Here is a 17,653-nt window from a genome sequence, read left to right on the forward strand (position 1 = left end):
CTTAATTCACCAATAGCAAACCTAATGTTTCAGAAATTTACAATTTATCATTGCTGTCGAAAGATTGACACAAAACGGAGGGCCAATAATGAATTTTCAAGGATCCAAATAAAAACAATATAATTAGTTTAAAATGATCGACTATTCAACTACAAACACTTTTATCCAGTCTTTTAACTGAATCAGCTGATATGCATCCTGGGCTTTGAAATGAGAAATTAATAAAATATACACTGAAGTATTAAGCGATTAAAAACCTGGTAACAGTCTAAGATTGTTATAAAAACGCGTGGAAAACTGAAACACTGCTATGTAGTATGCAAGTTTAAATGTTATGAAATCCAATTCTATTTACAGAGATTGTTGCATTCACAGTAACATTCGTAACCCTTCGATCGTTTTTGAAGCATATCAATTGCTTCACGGTTTAAACTTAATTTAAAACTGATACACAAGTTGGTTCAGCCTGTATGAGTACGACGGAGTATCTAATGCTGCTACCTTTGCAGAGTTTGTGCTGAAAGCGTTGTGTATAACAGTTCAGATTAAATATATTCTCTCACAAGATTTTGAATGCAGAAACTCATAACTTTGATTCACTAAGTTCGTAAAATCCCTCAAGACATGCACTAAGCAATAGCTAAATGCAAAAAGCTGTTAAAACAGTGAAAAGAGCCAAGGAATCATGAAGCACCAATGATGTTGTTGTACATCCGTTTAGGACGAAAATGTTCGCTTCCAGAGTTTATAACACATTTCAACAACTGAAAGAACAACATACGCGTTAGAAACAGATCAGAATCTCATTTTCTAGTAATGCAAAATTACTTTATGCGCCGGTCGATTATACGTATACAACTAGAAAGAAACCATTTCTTGTTTCCTCAGTCCCATGCGCGCACGAATCGTTTATTGCTTTCGCGCAATGGTTTCCTGAAACATGCACGATAACGCTCATAGAAATTTTACCGACACAGGAGCGAAATGATTTTTCAACGTTGCAAATCCGTAATACGATTGTACCCAAGCTGCAAATTCTGTCACAAACCGTTTTCTTATAAACACGTGAGTAATAATATATATATTTGTTATAGATGTAGTCTAGGCCAAATTTTATTAATCGTATGCAATCCCATGCCCTTGACAGACAAATAACTAATCTCATATCAATCAAATCCAACATTAATGACATTTGGCAATCTTTTAAAACTGGAATTATGGCAGCAGCTAAGGTCTCTATCTCTCATATTCCCTTTAAAATGTAAACAGAAATTTTGGATTAAACGCACCAGCATTAAAGAGATTCATAAAAGGAATAGATTGTTTAAAACGTTTGCATAAACAGATGCTCCAGCTTCAGATTAAAAAATGTAAAAACTAATTAGACAAGACTATAATAACTTTCTAAATATCCATATCTGCCATGAATTGACGGAAGGCAACAATAAACTTCTTTTTAGATTCATATCTTCAAAAAGAGGATCCAGTAACACAGTCAAAACCTTGCACAACACCGGCAAATCTTCTGATAATATAGCCAACACTTTTGCTGACACCTTTTCTTCCATTTTCACAGTTGATAATAGTGCTTATCCCAATTCCCCCAACAAACGAAACTGTAGCAAACTCCACCAAACAGAAGACCAAGGCAATAACTGTGTCCAACGATGGTGTCTTAAGACTCTTACAACAACTTAACCCTTCTAAGGCTGCTGGCCCAGATGAACTGAGCACTTCGTTGCTGAAACACCTAGCTTCCTATATTGCACCCACTTTTACCAAGATAATGCAATACTTTTTATCCAACCATACTGTCCCTAAGGATTGGAAAACGGCTACTTTCATACCCATTTTTAAAAATAAAGATAGCAGACTTCTGCCAACTAACTATCGGCCAATCTCTGACATGTGTACTGTCATAAACCACAGAACACATAGTTGCACACTTCATCCGCAACTTTTTAGACTCCATTGATTTTTCCATGATTGCCAACATGGTTTTCGCTCGAGAAGCTGCGAAAGTCAGCTAATCCTCACAACTCATGAACTCATTGAATCATTTGACACTGGAATCCAAACTGATGCCATTTTCCTTGATTTTTCTAAGGCCTTTGACAAAGTGTCCCACAACAAATTTTTATTCAAACTTACCCAAACTAATCTAGACAGAACAATTATCGCCTGGGGTGAGGATTGGTTGAAGGGTCGCACACAAACCATTTTTATAAATGGAACATACTCCAAACCATGTCCAGTTTCCTCTGGTGTGCCCCAGGGATCTGTTTTAGGCCCCCTTCTCTTTTTGATTTTTATAAATGATATGCCAGTGGCTATCAAGACCTCTAGACTTAGACTTTTCGCTGAAGATGCTCTCTTATATTCCCAGATTGAGTTAGCCAGCGACTGTGCCAATCTTCAAGCAGATCTTGATTTGCTCATAGACTGGGCTGATAAATGGCAGATGGAATTTAACATCACAAAATGTGGGACAACTTTTTTAGGTGTTATGAGAACCCCTTTTTTCGCAAATATCTTATGAAAGGCCAACAACTTTAAATACCTCTGAGTCATTATAGACAATAAACTCAACTTTAACCTTTACATAGAAAAGACTATAACCAAATCTTTATCCACACTATACATGCTCATGAGGTCCCTCAAAAGTTGCTCACCCAAAACAAAAACCCTTTCTTTTAAAAGCATTTGCTACCCAGTTCTTGAATATTCATCAACTGTCTGGTCTCCATTTTTATCCAAGCACATACTGGGTGCTTTAGATAAAAATGTCTGGTGAACAGAAAAGTGAACAGTCGAGTCTGTGAACAGAAAAGCTTTTAGGTGGGTGTTTAAACATAAAAAAATCAGAGGATTTCAAACCTCATGTCTGAGTGGTCATGGGCCACTCTTGCAGAGCGTCGGAGGACGGCCGACCAAAACCTAAAAAAAAAAAAAATAATAAATGAAGAAATTGCAATAACAATCCATTTTTTCTCAAATGCCTACTTACACAATACACGCCACAAAAGCACTAAAGGTGCAATCAACACCAATGTTAAAAAACACTCCTTTTTTGTGCAAACCTTGAACAGCTAACCCTTTTTTTCACGCAACCCCACTAAGAACCTTCAATATTTATTGAAAGTTCTTGTCTCCCCCTAATCCCTACCCTCAACTTCAAAAACAACATTGCCCAACCAAATTTAAAAATCACGATACAAAAAAAGATGGGAAGGAAGAAACCCAAACTAAGAGTAATCTACTCATGTTACTTAATAAAGATATTGCTCTACTGCCGCATTATGGGGCGAATGCGATTAAATGACTTGACTGTATGCCGTTTGTGAGTGCTACTGAAAGGCTTTTTGACAGCTCAGCAAGCAACTTGCAGCGGATGTTCCTTCGTGCAATGATTTTAATAAAGAACGCTTAATATAATTTTTTTAATCAAATGTGCTCTTGCTAGATCTTTATAACTACTGTGGGGCTTTTGTTTGTTGATTGTAACTTGCATCAACGCATGGATATTTCTTATTTGAAGCAGTTTTATTCAGACTAAAAAGGCTTCATTATCATTAGTCTGTGGCACAGAAGTTGCAGTCAATTATTTTACTCTCTATGCAATTTGAGAAACTAATGAATTATAGGCTTCTATTTGTGGACTAGACAAAATCTGTACATGTGTATTCAAAATTGTGCAAGGAAAGCCAAATAATGCAAATAATATGAAAGCGAACTGTATAGAGTAGGGACAACTCTCACTTTTAGCGTCTCAAATTTACTTTTCTGATACTGACTCGCTCTGAAATCCAACAGTGCATTGGATCTCACACATACTACCAGTTGTACAACCTGTTGAAGCCATTAAGTTAAAGCTAAAACTAACTTACTTGTGCTCTCCTGAAACCAACAGAGCCCGAACGCAACACTTGTTGCAATACTATTTATTACCAATAGGTGAGACGTCAACTTTTTGTTGAAACAATAATTCATTACATATCCGAATATTCTGGCAACCATGTCCGAGCTTGTTGTCAGTCATGTAATAACAATCAGGAAGTACTTCAAAGTAGACATGCTTCTCTGATGGATAAATTAGTTTATTGAAGCGGAATATGTATTCATGAATCCTTCTTGGAGCAAAACAAATTGAACATGCCTAGCCATTGCATCAATATTTATATTGCTTAAGCGAGTGGACTTGAGCCAGACAACAATTGTTTTAAAAGTTGACTTGCAACAAAATTCACACTACAGTTATTTGATATGAAAAAATTCACCATGTCTTACTCTGTTGCGTTGTAGGTGCAAAATAGTGGAAATGTGATTGCAAGCCCTTAAAAGCTCAAAAACAAACAGTTAATCGTAGCCACACGAGACCGCCGTAGTTTGGATTCTCTTTCCAAAACGGCTCAAATGTGACGTAGCTGTGGTAGATGGTTTCTGTTTACACTTTCATGCAACCTTATTCGTCGAAATATTTTTACAAATATACTTCACGCATTCAATAAAACCATGTCTAATGTTCTTACGCGTCTGTTTTATCGTCATTGTAATGCTGTCACTTTTAGCAGTGATATCTTATAACTTACCGGAAAAATTCATTTAATTTTTTAACCTTCCCTCGAAGGAGTACATATCATTGTCTGATAATCATGACAAGCCTGTTGGTCAGTTGTGATAATCGAAAAGTGCTGCAGAAATTATTTTCGAAGTATTGGGTCACATGATCAAATTACGACTTGTTGATTAGACCAAACCGAAACAAAACTGTAAAGTAGCGAGCATCTATATTTGATACGAGGTTTTCGGTAAAACCTGATGTGTTTGTCATAAACTAGTGCTATGATAAGTTTTATATTGAGCTTTTTATTGGCCTTTCAATTTACGTGAGAACATCACGTGACAAGACAATAAATAAATTTCATGACTACATCAGAGAAATAAAGAGGTTCCAATCTACAGCGGCTTTTCGTTTTTGAGCTTTTAAGAGCTTGTAATCACATTTCCACATATTTGGCACCTACAACACAACAGAGTAAGACATGGTGAATCTTTTGATACCAAATAACTGTAATGTGAATTTTGTGGCAAGTCAACCTTTAATTAATTTTTTTTAATTTTCTCATACACAATAAAAAATTATTGTGTCACAACTAACCATCATGGCGCAATGAATCAAACGCTAGCAAAAAGTTGTGAAAAACTGCATATTATAAGCAAGGAACAGCACTCTTAAAGGGGTTCTAATCTACGGCAGTTTTGTGATGGCGGCGATTAGCTGTTCATTTTTGAGCTTTTAAGAGCTTGTAATCCCATTTCCACATATTTTGCACCTACAACAGAGCAGAGTAAGACATGGTGAATCTCTTGATGCCAAATAACTGTGATGGGAATTTTGTTGCAAGTCAACCTTTAAGTAATAGGAAAGCACATCCTGAGTACAAACAGTAATATATACTGAATCTTGTATCGTGAAAGTGTTAACAAAACGAAAAAGTATCGTTTAAAGGATTTTTTAGCAACTGATAACTAAGTGAAATGTACACTTGCATTGTTCCAACAGGCACCCATTAACACAAATACATTCTTTAATTTGCAAACAGTCCTAAAAAAATAATTGAAGCTTGGCAAATGTATAAAAAATCTAATCAATCTTTTCAGATGCTGTTTTTCACCTTTTCTGCACCAACTTCCCTCCCAGAAATTTTCCTTGTATACATAGTTGCTTGTTCGACTCGTCCTCTCATTAGCTCTCTATGCTTCACTGTATCGAATGAGCCAAGCGCTCCGTCGAGGGGTGGTGGCATGACAGATGCCATGCAGCTGGATAACTCCACGAAATTACTCCTCCACCGCCCTTTCAGGGCCACCACCAATTTAAGGTTGTTTTTTAAAATACCTCTATTGATGATACATTGGGATGAGTTGTTACTGTGTTGTGTAGTTGGAGCTCATTGTGATAAACTAGATGGTTCTAAGTAAATAAATAGCTGTACGTAGCATGTGCTTTAGGTTCAACACGAAAGTTACTTGTTATATTTTTAACTCTCGTAATAATCCAAGTCATTCTCGGCATCTGTGTAATGCAACATTGGTAGCGAATGGAGATGAATGATGGTCCGGTGTGAATGCGTAATTTCTAAAAGAAATTCCACATTTTATAGTTATGCTTGGTTGTGGGTGTTATATAGTCAGTTTCTATTCTATAGTCATCATGTTGGAAACAGAGTGATTCCTGATCTGTGTGGGAGGTGGTACAATTCATGACAGCAGTCTGTCGATTCGACAATGGCTGCCCTAATTTTGGTCTGATCAAACATCTCCAACTATCTTTATTCTTAGCTCTTTGTTGCCAACCATTCATGTCCATATCCAGCTTCTTTATATTTCACAAGCTGCATTACCCGCCTACAGTAACAGATTCACGTGCAGCATAAGGTTTATTGAGAGTTGGCTTTCATACTGTAAAACAACTCCAAATATGCAGTTACATCTCCCTCTCTCCATCTCTTTCCCCTCTCTCCGTCTCTCCCCTCTTCCTCCCCCTCTCTCTCCCTCTCTCTCTCTCCCCCCTCTCCTCCTCGCTCTCCCTCTCTCTCTCTCCCCTTCTCTCCCTCTCTCCCTCCCTCTTCCCCCTCTCCCTCCCCCCTCTCCCTCCCCCTCTCTCCCTCTTTCCGTCTCTCCCTCTTTCCGTCTCTCCCTCTTTCCGTCTCTCCCTCTCTCTCCTCCTCGCTCTCCCCTTCTCTCTCTCCCTCTCCCCCTCTCTCTCCCCCCTCTCCTTCTCGCTCTCCCTCTCTCTCCCTTTCTCTCTCTCTCTCCCTTAGTTCAACGCAACACTTGCGGATAGACAACATTTTTGGTTTTTCTGTCGGGCGTATGAAGAAACAGTTTTCGGCGTGTGCCTACTTTTGAGCAGGCGACGTATAGCTGGTCATGGCTGATGCAGGGTGACAGTAAGTCGATAGCAGCTGCTCTCTTTCTTTTCACAATAGCGTATCGCAACCCTCGGAGTACTCGTGAAAGTTCTGTAATAGTAAGTTACAGTAGGCCTACTCGTAGCTGGAAAAAATTAGTAACTCGGCTGCTGAAGGAAATGAACATGACCCACTATCACGAAAAATGGCAAATCCAACGTTATTAAGTAGTGGAGATGTGGCAATTCATAGACAATACAACATCGTATAAGAAACACTTACCTTTTTGATGTGGAAATTTAGTAGGTGAGAAATGCGTTTTTCCAGTGGCTCCAAGAAACAAACGTTTACGTGACCTTCTCGGTACACGTTGGCAGTAAATATTAATTGCATGTAAATAACTACTCGTTAATTTATTTTATTTAACGAATAGTACATTTGTATAGCTGTATAGACACCTTTGTATAGGCCGCAGAACTCAGGAAAGGTGCTTTTTAACACGGCAGAAATTTTGCCGTTTAAAAAGCGTGCTAACCGGGGATTTCGGTTAATGCGCCAGAGCGGTGAAAGAAAAACAACAGAATCGCCACACCTTTATATAAGCCGTTTGGCTCAAATCGTCAGAGAAAAGTAGCGGCTAATAGTCCATATTACGAAATTACGATATTACGATAATTAGTACTCATATTAATTCGGTTGGCTTCGTTCGACCGAATGGAAAAAGAAAGACTGCTCTATAATTTATTTACCGTTACTACACATATTAATTCGGTTGGCTTCGTTCGACCGAATGCAAAAAGAAAGACCGCTCTATAATTTATTTACCGTTACTACACATATTAATTCAGTTCGCTTCGTACGACCGAAATTCATACGACGATTATACTGCTCATATTTGGGAGTTATCGGTGACTCAATATGTCGAGAAGACAACTCATACTATTAGCATATCAGTATTTATCGTCCATCCCTACGATGAATAGCAGGTTACGTATTATAATAGAGGCGTGTACTAACCGGAGATTCCCGTTAATGCGCCCTAGCGGTGAAAAAAACCACAGAATAGACACGCCCTTATATAAAAGTAGCGGCTAATAGTCCGAAAAGTACGGTACTCTATAAAGCGGACAGACAGACAGATAGACAGACAACGATTGCCGTTTATATAGTAGATTTCACGGTGTCTTCCAATCGCAACCTGGGTCTCCCTTAGTCATGTTTTCATTCACAAAGCTGAGAATAGAGTTGTCGAGGCAAGCGTTCATGATCCATTCTCTCAACATTTCCAAGTCATCTAAGATTTATCTGTAGCAAAATAGAGAGATATTATGCCTGCTCTTCTCAATACCTTGGCATTGGTAATTTTGTCCCTCCATGTGATACCCATGATCGATCGAAGATGTCGCATCACATATGCCTGTCAGATTGCATACTGTATACAATTACAATTAGTATGCTAAAATAGTTAAAGTATGTTATGACATTTGGTGCAGTCAGTTTCCATCATACAATTGTCATGAAAATTGCTTTATTGAGCAGTTCATGTGATAATGCGTTCAAAAATCTATTGCCGCAGCTTCTGAGCTGAAATCGAGTCTTTGCTGACTGCAGTGTATATATTCTTGTTCGGCTAAGTATGTGTGCCCCAACCTTTTTATACTTTTTTAATTTTGTTATAAATTTTTTAGGCCTCGAATACAGTTTTTGAGAAACAAACATCTGTCTTTTCACAATATCATTTTATAGGAGTTGGAATCTTTTAAGGATTTCAAGTATCTAATTGAGAAAATATAGCAATATCTGAAGCTTGAAGTGGGCCCCATGCGTATTTTTAATAAAGAATACACATTTTATATCCAGTTTTCACAACGACACCACAAATGCAGCTTTTAGTATTAAACTATGTTGAATTATCTTCTAAGCGATGTCACATTGTAGCTTCTAGAGCAAAAGAGGTTTTAGTATTTCCGTCTTTATGGTCAGGGTTTTTACATATCTTATGCGTTATCTGTTGAATTGAAGTTTCTCATTCATGTAAACACCGAGTGCATTTGACTCGATTAAATATTCTATCATCGAAACAGCCTGCTAACTTGATCTTGCGCAGATTGATTGGTCGTGTCATCATTCATCCATCCTATGAGCTCACCACAATTGTGCTGCCATGTTGCTAGAAGGCCTTTTAGCACCACCTACAACAAAAGTGTACTGAAAACATCAGCCAACGAGAGTCCTTTTCATATAATAGAAAACGTTATGTGTGAATATGAATAAAAGATGACATATGACACTAGTCTGCAAAAAATCTACCTTGCTTATTTTTATTTGTGCTAAATACCTATCTTATGTTTGGTTCATGATTGCGCTACTAACTTTTATTTGGATTGATCCGTTCTTCAAAAAAGTTTTGGGGATTGTTTGGCTAATTCCCATATATTTTAGTTTTTGTAGCATTTCGTCATGCGAGGCAGAGTTGATTTTCAATATTTAATATTGTATCGAGCCTCTAATACCAGCTTGTTTCGGTGTTTTATTGTTTATCCCCTTTTTGAAATTTGCCTTCATTATTAAGTTTGACACCAGACTTGTTGTACAGCCCGTCGCACCCTTGATGTAGTTATACCATCTTGGCAACATATGAACTGATGGTGACTGGGAGGTTTGAGCTCGCTCTAGGATGGGACATTTTCCTTTTTTTTCAGAGATATAACCAGGTCTGAGCTATTCTATGGTCAGACCGCAGCTGCCAGTAGCAAGTTGAATAGAAGAATTGTGTGCTATTCAACCGTTGTTCTTTGTGGGAAACTTTCCTGTTTTGAACTGCTCAAAAAAAGTTTTGTACTAGTCGAGCTGTGTTCCATCGTTTATTAAGTTTATCGCTTATTTATTCTGCGTTTGGGATCTCAACTAGCCCTTTCTTGATCATCTGACAATAATTATAGCAGATAACACAGTCCAATGTAGTTTGGTATTATTATTTTGGCATTTTCATGAAGAAATCACAAACTGCTTTACATTACAGTAGAATGAGTTCTAAGTGTCTCCATACCATATGAGGACTATGATTTGTGGTGACATCCACTGACTAAATTGATCTCCGCTAAATTTAATAATTGGGCCTGGTAAGGATTTGGCTATTGAAATTGTTTTTATATGTGATTTAGCAGTTTGCAGGCACGTTATTTGATATTATAAGTGGTTGGCACCAGTGACTTCATATACTGACTCCTGTGAGCAAATTAACATAACTATATCCATTATCAGATATGAATGGTGAGTTTCTCTGCTGATACACCACATTCAGATGAACATCAGAGGTAAACATTATTGGCTTAAATCCTCTGTTCGTGAGTTGACTTCCCCTTGTTATGTCAAATCACCATAGCATCATCGGAGCTGAGTATATTCTGAGAAGACGCGATATGAAATACATAGTTATTGGCATTAAAAATTAGAAGTTAGGGGTATTTGGTGAACATGCTGCAAATGCTTACTTGTTTGGTGCCTAAATGGGCAGTACATACATCATCCGTGGTTTATTATTCAGGTGTGGCATAGTTTGGAAACTGTCTCTGACCATAATTGGGTTTTTTTCTGCCGGGTTCTTCATTTTAAGTTTCAATAGGCACTGCCATCCTCTAAAATCGAACTCATCAAGCTATTGTGCTTTTATTTCCAACTAAGAATGTCACCATCATTGGTGAATATGTAATTGTGAACAAACAGTCCTGGATTACAAGTTATTTCGTCAACGATCAGCTGCATTACTTTTGCATCACTATAAAGTGACTGTTTTTTCATTGTGACTTTCAGTCACATCTCTTTCGATGTGACTGTTCAGCCATTGTTATGGCGGGTAAGATTATCCATTTGCTAATGGATTGGCTACACACACCGACGAAAAGCATATTTGGTCGATGTGGCATGTTGAAACGAACATGTTGGTCTACATCGGCAAGGATAAAACCGAGCCGGAGCATCTGTGACTGGCCGAAACAGTCGATTCTAATAGTCATAATCTTGATTCCATTTTATCTGTTTCTCATACAAGCAGGTTTCATATAAGATTTGCCTTCTTGGGATAATGGCAACAGCGCCTCTCACAAACAAATGTAAATGCTATAGAAATATATATTCTCACTTGCAACTGATTCAGGTTTCTAATGTAATTTGGAACTTTTCACAAAACTTCAGATTGTTTTGTAGGTAATTAAATATTTTTGCCACCTGTTTTTTCTATAGTTTGATTTATATTGTGAACCTAAGGTAATCTGTACTAGGCTCTTTTTTACTGATAACCTTTAAACACATTTTCTATGAGCAAAAATATCATTATTATCTTGAATCGTTGATGATCCATATTAGATTACAAAAAATACTGACAATACTTGAATAAAAAATTGACAGAAAATTCAATGATTTGGGTCAATTTTCATTTCTCAATGTTTTTTCACTTGTTGGAGTATGTAACCAGTATGTATGTATCTTGATAAGTGTAGCCAGGCTTCTAGGCAATGTGCAATGGTTTCTGACAATTTCAAATTTTAGCACTAGTTATGAAAACACCTAAGTTGCAGGATTGGCGGTAATATTGGCAAATGTCACTATGACAATCTTGAATGCTGTGACCATTACTCCATCATTTTTCTACAAACTTTTAAACAAATTTTACAAATTTTTAAACAAACTTTTCGATCATGAATTAATACACACTTGTTTCGAAATTGGATATATTAATTGCTTTCTGAATATCCCAATTCTTGAAGTTTGTTGTTGTTGAAGAGCATTGTTCAGTAGTGCCCTCTATAAAGGTAGACTATAATGTAATAGTGCCCTCTATAAAGATCAGACTTAAATTAATAAAGTCTTATATTTATAGGTAGAAATCTTAAAGAAAAGTGCCATTCGAAATTATTAAGGCCTATCTTCTTTTGAAAGGTAGGCCTAGCTAATATTTCATGCTAATGTCATTAAATTTTATATTTTGCTTGAGTTTTAGTGAGCAAATTTAGACCTAAACTTAATGTAATTTTAAAAACAATATTCTTGTTGTTCGCATACGATTGCACCAATGCTTTTGATAGTAACTTTTCACAATATTGCGTTTATGGTTTAAAATAGCTGAGTTGTTTTCTCTATACTAAATGTGGAAGATAGATTTCCATACTATTTAGCTCCTTATGCGTTCAACACATTCAATAGCAAACAAGTGAAGAAATTATTGGTCAATTGCCAAATCTAGTTTACAGCGACAACCAGTTCATAAATGTATTCTAGTATTTTAAGTGTAATTAGCAATAATGTTTGTTGTCAGCTGTAGGTATGATACCATGGAGAAGCGATTGGTTATCAAAATCAAAGTGTATTTAAATCCGGCCCTATGTAAAATATGAACATTAATGGAAACATTTCTAAAGTCTTCAAAATTCCTAGCTTGGTATTTTGACATTTTGTTATGTTGACCGCAGTGATTGGTGTTGAAATTTGCAGTTATGCATCATTTATATATTAAGCTCTCAAAGAACACCGAGATTTTGTTGACTGAATGAATAGGACGCCAACATACTGCTGCACACAGCATCCCAATTTTTATTGAATTTATAAGCAATTCAGTGTGCGTTCTGATGATGTTTCCATCGTAACAAAATAACAAATTGTTGCTGCATTACATTGGTGAACATCGATAAGAAATAATTACCCATCATAAAAATGCATTCCGGGGAAAAACCAACCAATCGATATGCATCTTGCTCGCGATAAAGTTGTGATAGAGAATGCCTAGCGTTATCGCTCTGCATGAGCTCGCTGAGCGAGTTCTAGCGCAGATTAGCGCCACGCAGCGCTAAATATCGCCTAGTGCGTTTTCACCTTTATACTGTCAGTAGCTTGTCTTCATTGTTTATGGCTATAACAGGTTATCTAAGCGTATAGATTTAACTAAGCAATAAAATTATAGAGATAAAGTGAAAAATGACATTGTTGCAACTATCACTTTATAAAGTGTTTTTCATTGTTCCTTCTAGCTTCAGCTTCGTGGATTACATACCAGCTGGTCAAGGTTATCCAATTACTCATATCAGCAGTTTTTAGATCAGCAATATTGGAATGACAAACACAGCAAAGATGAAAAGGTAGGAACACCAAATCACCCAGTTAAGTATCCAAGGTCTGGCTTTCAGAACAATTTTATGCAATATCTTGTAGCGATTATTTGTCTTTTTAATTAAATTTTTGAAAGTCTTTGGAATACACGTCTGAAATTTTCAGTTTTTATCATGTAATTACTCCCTTTTTTAACACCAAAGTTTGCGTATATGAGCCCTTAAGGTACGGCCACACATGCCAAAATTACAACTAACACGAAAACATTCGGCCCAGACTCACAAATTTGTCGAAGCTGTGCAAGCACGTAGAAATTGTTAACGAAACACTTTCGATTGGCTAAATAAATTATTTGCGCCCGTGATCTTAGCAGCTTTCGTGATTAGTATAGTTTGAGACATATGATAACCAGCAAAAAAATACCAATTCGATTCAACATAGTAAATACTATTCAAGTGATTAGATTGCGCTAGAATTTGCACTCTTTTTTAATCAGTTGCATAGTATTTATTATGTTGAAAGACATATTTAGTATGTTTCCGATTATACTAATCGCGAAAGCTGTTTAGTCGCGCTCGCTAATAATTTGTTCCGCCAATTGTGGTGTGCACGCACAACTTTAACAACTCTGTGAGTTTCGGCTGAATATTTCTGTGTTTCCGAATATTTTGGTATATTTCGTGATTTCAGCCAAAACACTCGGCATGTTTGACCGTACCTTGAGTCTGATCTAATCATGTCTGCATTTGGTTTAATGTCAAAATTTGGTAAGATTTTTAATGAACAATAATTAAATGTTCGGTAGGGCTCACTGCAATACATTAGCTTCCTTATAATAAATATTTTTGTATTTATTTTTCAGATAACGTATATCTGAAAAGCTGCACATATGTATTTTTTTGCAAGTCTGTTTCAGATGAGGTGATTATGTCAGGCGATTGCTGTCACAACCCAAGGCCATGCCAGTATTCAGCAATAGAATAATCTATTAGGATATCTGTAGTGTGAACCATCGTCATTGAGTCACAAAATTGATTTACTAGTCATTGTAAATGTTGCAATATATGGCATTACATTAGTCTTTGTGTATCAATCAGTTTCAAATGATACAACTTACATGTTTATGGTATTTTACATTGTAGAACTTTGACAAGGTGCTGATAGCTAATCGAGGAGAGATAGCGTGTCGAGTTATAAATACATGCAGGCGTCTCGGAATCAAGTCTGTGGCAGTACACAGCGAGGTGGACTCATTCGCTGTAAGCTTCCTATTTGCTAGCCTTGGGCACTTTGTTTGATATGTTTGGGTCATAAGGTCAACTGCTAGCTACTTCAGTCTTTCAAGTTTCATTGGTGGATTTTTACACACTTTTCTATGTTACCAGTAGTATCCTGGCAGTCCGGTGTGCAATGGGAGATCATTTGGGTGGGCTGATAAACCACAGAGTGTAACTATCAGCGCGATTATTTTGATGTCGGAAAGCAATCGATCGGTGCCAGTGTTACTGTCAGGCTACTAAACCAAATGTATGAGTTTGAGTTCGGTGTAAAGCATTTTTTACCCCAATCTTTAGCCCTGGCTTCAGACCAGGGCTGGTCGATTAAAATCAAATGATTTAAATCATTGATTTAAATCATCCTAAAAAATCATGTTTAATGATTTTTTGATTTCTTTGATTTTTTCATGTCAAAAAATGGGACTTATAGAGGGTCTACTGTGAATATGAACTGCACAATTTGGTCAAAATTAAAATAAAAAAACTTTTAATAAATTAAAGTGATGCAAAGCTGTTTTGTTATGTTGCTAATGTTTTCATGTGGTACTCTTCAATAAAATAATATTATGTTAGCGGTTTTGAAAAAAGCTGGTAATTGATGTCTTCAAAAAAATTCTGATTTAATGTTGCATGAGTAATCAAAAGGTTCTTGCACAAAAAGATTTGGGTACAGTTCCTTTACCCAATAAATTTGAGTTACTTAAGCGTTAAATCATTACTATAATAAGAGCCGTTATTATAAATGAGCCGAGCATTAGCAAAAAAGATTGTTTCATGAACTTTCACCCAATCATTATCTCCGAGCGTGCTCGCCATTAAAGACATGCAGGTGCGTAAGTATTTTCACAATTATTTATTGTAAGGCCAGTTGGACACATGGTCTAGTGGTTAAGAAAGCCTGTTTGCAGAACTGGATAATCTGAGTTCAAATCCAGTGTGACACAGATTTTTCGTATATAAAACTTCATTGCTATAACCGGATTTTTTACAAACAGACAAACGACACACACGGAGGTTTATATACCTATATAGATCACATCAGGGTTGTAAATGTTTGCCTCAATTGCCTTCAAGAATTATGGGAACAGCGTTTCCTAACGCTGGCTTAAATTATAATAGCTGCTCTTATTGTAGTAGATTTAGATTGGCTAAATTACTCAAATTCTTTGGGTGAAGAAACTTAGGCAATTAAAAATTAGTTTTCTATGTGAAAACCTTTTTATTACCCAGGCGACATTGTTTTGGGTGATCTTTACTATAATAAGAACTCTGTCTGTCCATCTGAAGCCATGCTATGAGTGATAGGAAAAAAGATTGCCTCACAAGGAAGTTAAACCCAGGGCTTCAGATTCAAACGCACGCACATTGCCACTATGCCACTCGGTCATCTTGCTGTTCCACTCAATAATTGTCCTTGTTTTAGGGTTTTTGCCTTACGATGCGAAACACGATGTTTCCTCGCTGTCGCCAGATGAAAGTTTTTTCACTATGCGATTTGAACAAAACTTTCTCTCAAAATTCAAATTTGGCTGCGAGTTGTAGAATACGTCGGAATAACTAAGATGGCGATATACTATTTGCCGGAATCTCTCCCACAATGCATACGAGAGTTACGACGTTCATTTCCCTCTCAGTTCAACCTTTGTGTTTCTCAAATGTTTGATATTGCGTGTGTGAAACGAAAATTAATAAAACGTAAGTGAAAGTTTATTGTGCATTTTACTGTTTAATATAATATTTACTATGAACTTTAGTTTATTGTAGTTATATATATATATATACAGTCAAACATGGATAACTCGAACTTCAAGGGACCGAGCAAAAGTGTTCGAATTATCAGAGCATTCAAGTTATCAGAGCACTGTCACAAGTCCATATATTTACTTATTTATTAGTGGATACATGTACATATACAAACTATAATATAAATCAAAAGCACAAATGGCTTGTTTCAAATTAAAAGCTTCTAATGTAAAGTTTAAAACGTTTTCATGAAAAAGTATAGAGATTTTTCTATCACTTGAGATTGGTTTGTCGTTTGAGGTGATGTTATTGCCAGGACGTTTTTCAGATTGACATTGGCAAAACTTGATCGTTGTTGAAATGCTCAAAAGAAAAGACATTTTTTTCTTTTGGGGTTTCACCCACGATCAATTTTGCCGTTTTTTCTTGAAGTTTATGCAGATTACCTTACTTTACCTGGGATTCGTTAAGAGCAACACTCCGAGGCAGTTCAATTAGAAGTTTTACGAGGTTTTACGGTACATTCTATATCACTCACGCTTTTTTAATAGATACTTATTGAATGTACACACGTATTCTGTGTTTAGGTCAAACGATGAATAGTTTTTTGTAGCTCAGACAACGTATATTTTTAATTACAACATTTTTTAAGACGTTTTAAACATTCAACATTCCGACGTTGATTCAACACGGAATCAACGTCGGAAAACTATTCATCACGGGCTAGCCAAGTCACGCACTCAAGGATTTTCGCCACGCACATACAAAACAACATGCGATTTTTGTTTTGTATGTGCGTGGCGAAAATTCTTGCGCGTGTGACCCGGCTAGCCCGTGCTATTCATCGTATCGCAGTATACATCAAATTTCACCAAACTTTTAGAAAAGTCGTTGACAAAAATATTTTGCCGATGCTGGTAATAACGACGCTTATGAATTACGAAAAGATGAAGTTTACCTCTATGGCTTTGAATAAAGTGATTTTCTAAAGCGATAACAACCGTTTCGGTAGCCGTTGGGCAAAAAAACAGTTCGAATTAACAGTGTTGAGTTCGAGTTATCTATAGCAATTTATCATTACGTGGGAACGGACCAAAGGAAATGTTCGAATTAACCATGTGTTCGAGCTATCCGTGGACGAGTTATCCATGTTTGACTGTGTATATATATATATATATATATATATATATATATATATATATATTGGTTATCATATACAGTAATATTACATATAACTGTATAATTACATATATAACATAGATTCGTTAGCCATGGGTCTTAAGGCTGATAACGGCGTTAAAGAAAGAATTTAAATTAATTATTACCAGTGCGACAAAGCTAGAGTTACTAGGTTAACTATAAGTTAATTATAGTTACTAAGTTTAATATACTATTTTATTACTAATTGTCAATAAGTCTAGTTCGTATATATAACATTTTGATGTTTTCTACCTAGAGGTGTTTGCATTAGATCATTACTATAGGCTTCTATACCTTTCTATACGACATTTTTGCCTTATGATACCAACACCGGCACAAATCAATGTCGTATGGTAGATCCACTGTAGTGATTCACACATGACGATCTCTCATGAAGTATGAAACTGCTAGTGTACT

The 17,653-nt window shown here is 36.4% G+C and overlaps 1 protein-coding gene across 1 annotated transcript in view; it reads left to right on the forward strand.

Annotated features, from left to right (window-relative positions):
* The first annotated feature begins 951 nt into the window (after positions 1–951).
* LOC137401978 (propionyl-CoA carboxylase alpha chain, mitochondrial-like) overlaps positions 952–17,653 on the forward strand; it is a 36,910-nt gene continuing 20,208 nt past the window's right edge. Inside the window, exons 1-3 of the mRNA XM_068088448.1 lie at positions 952–1,065; positions 12,938–13,045; positions 14,159–14,275. Of these exons, the coding sequence (XP_067944549.1) occupies positions 985–1,065; positions 12,938–13,045; positions 14,159–14,275 (306 nt within the window). The 5' untranslated portion in view covers positions 952–984. The remainder of the gene's footprint in view (positions 1,066–12,937; positions 13,046–14,158; positions 14,276–17,653) is intronic.

Source organism: Watersipora subatra, chromosome 8, assembly GCF_963576615.1.
Source record: "Watersipora subatra chromosome 8, tzWatSuba1.1, whole genome shotgun sequence".
In the NCBI taxonomy this organism is placed as follows: Eukaryota; Metazoa; Bryozoa; class Gymnolaemata; order Cheilostomatida; family Watersiporidae; genus Watersipora; species Watersipora subatra.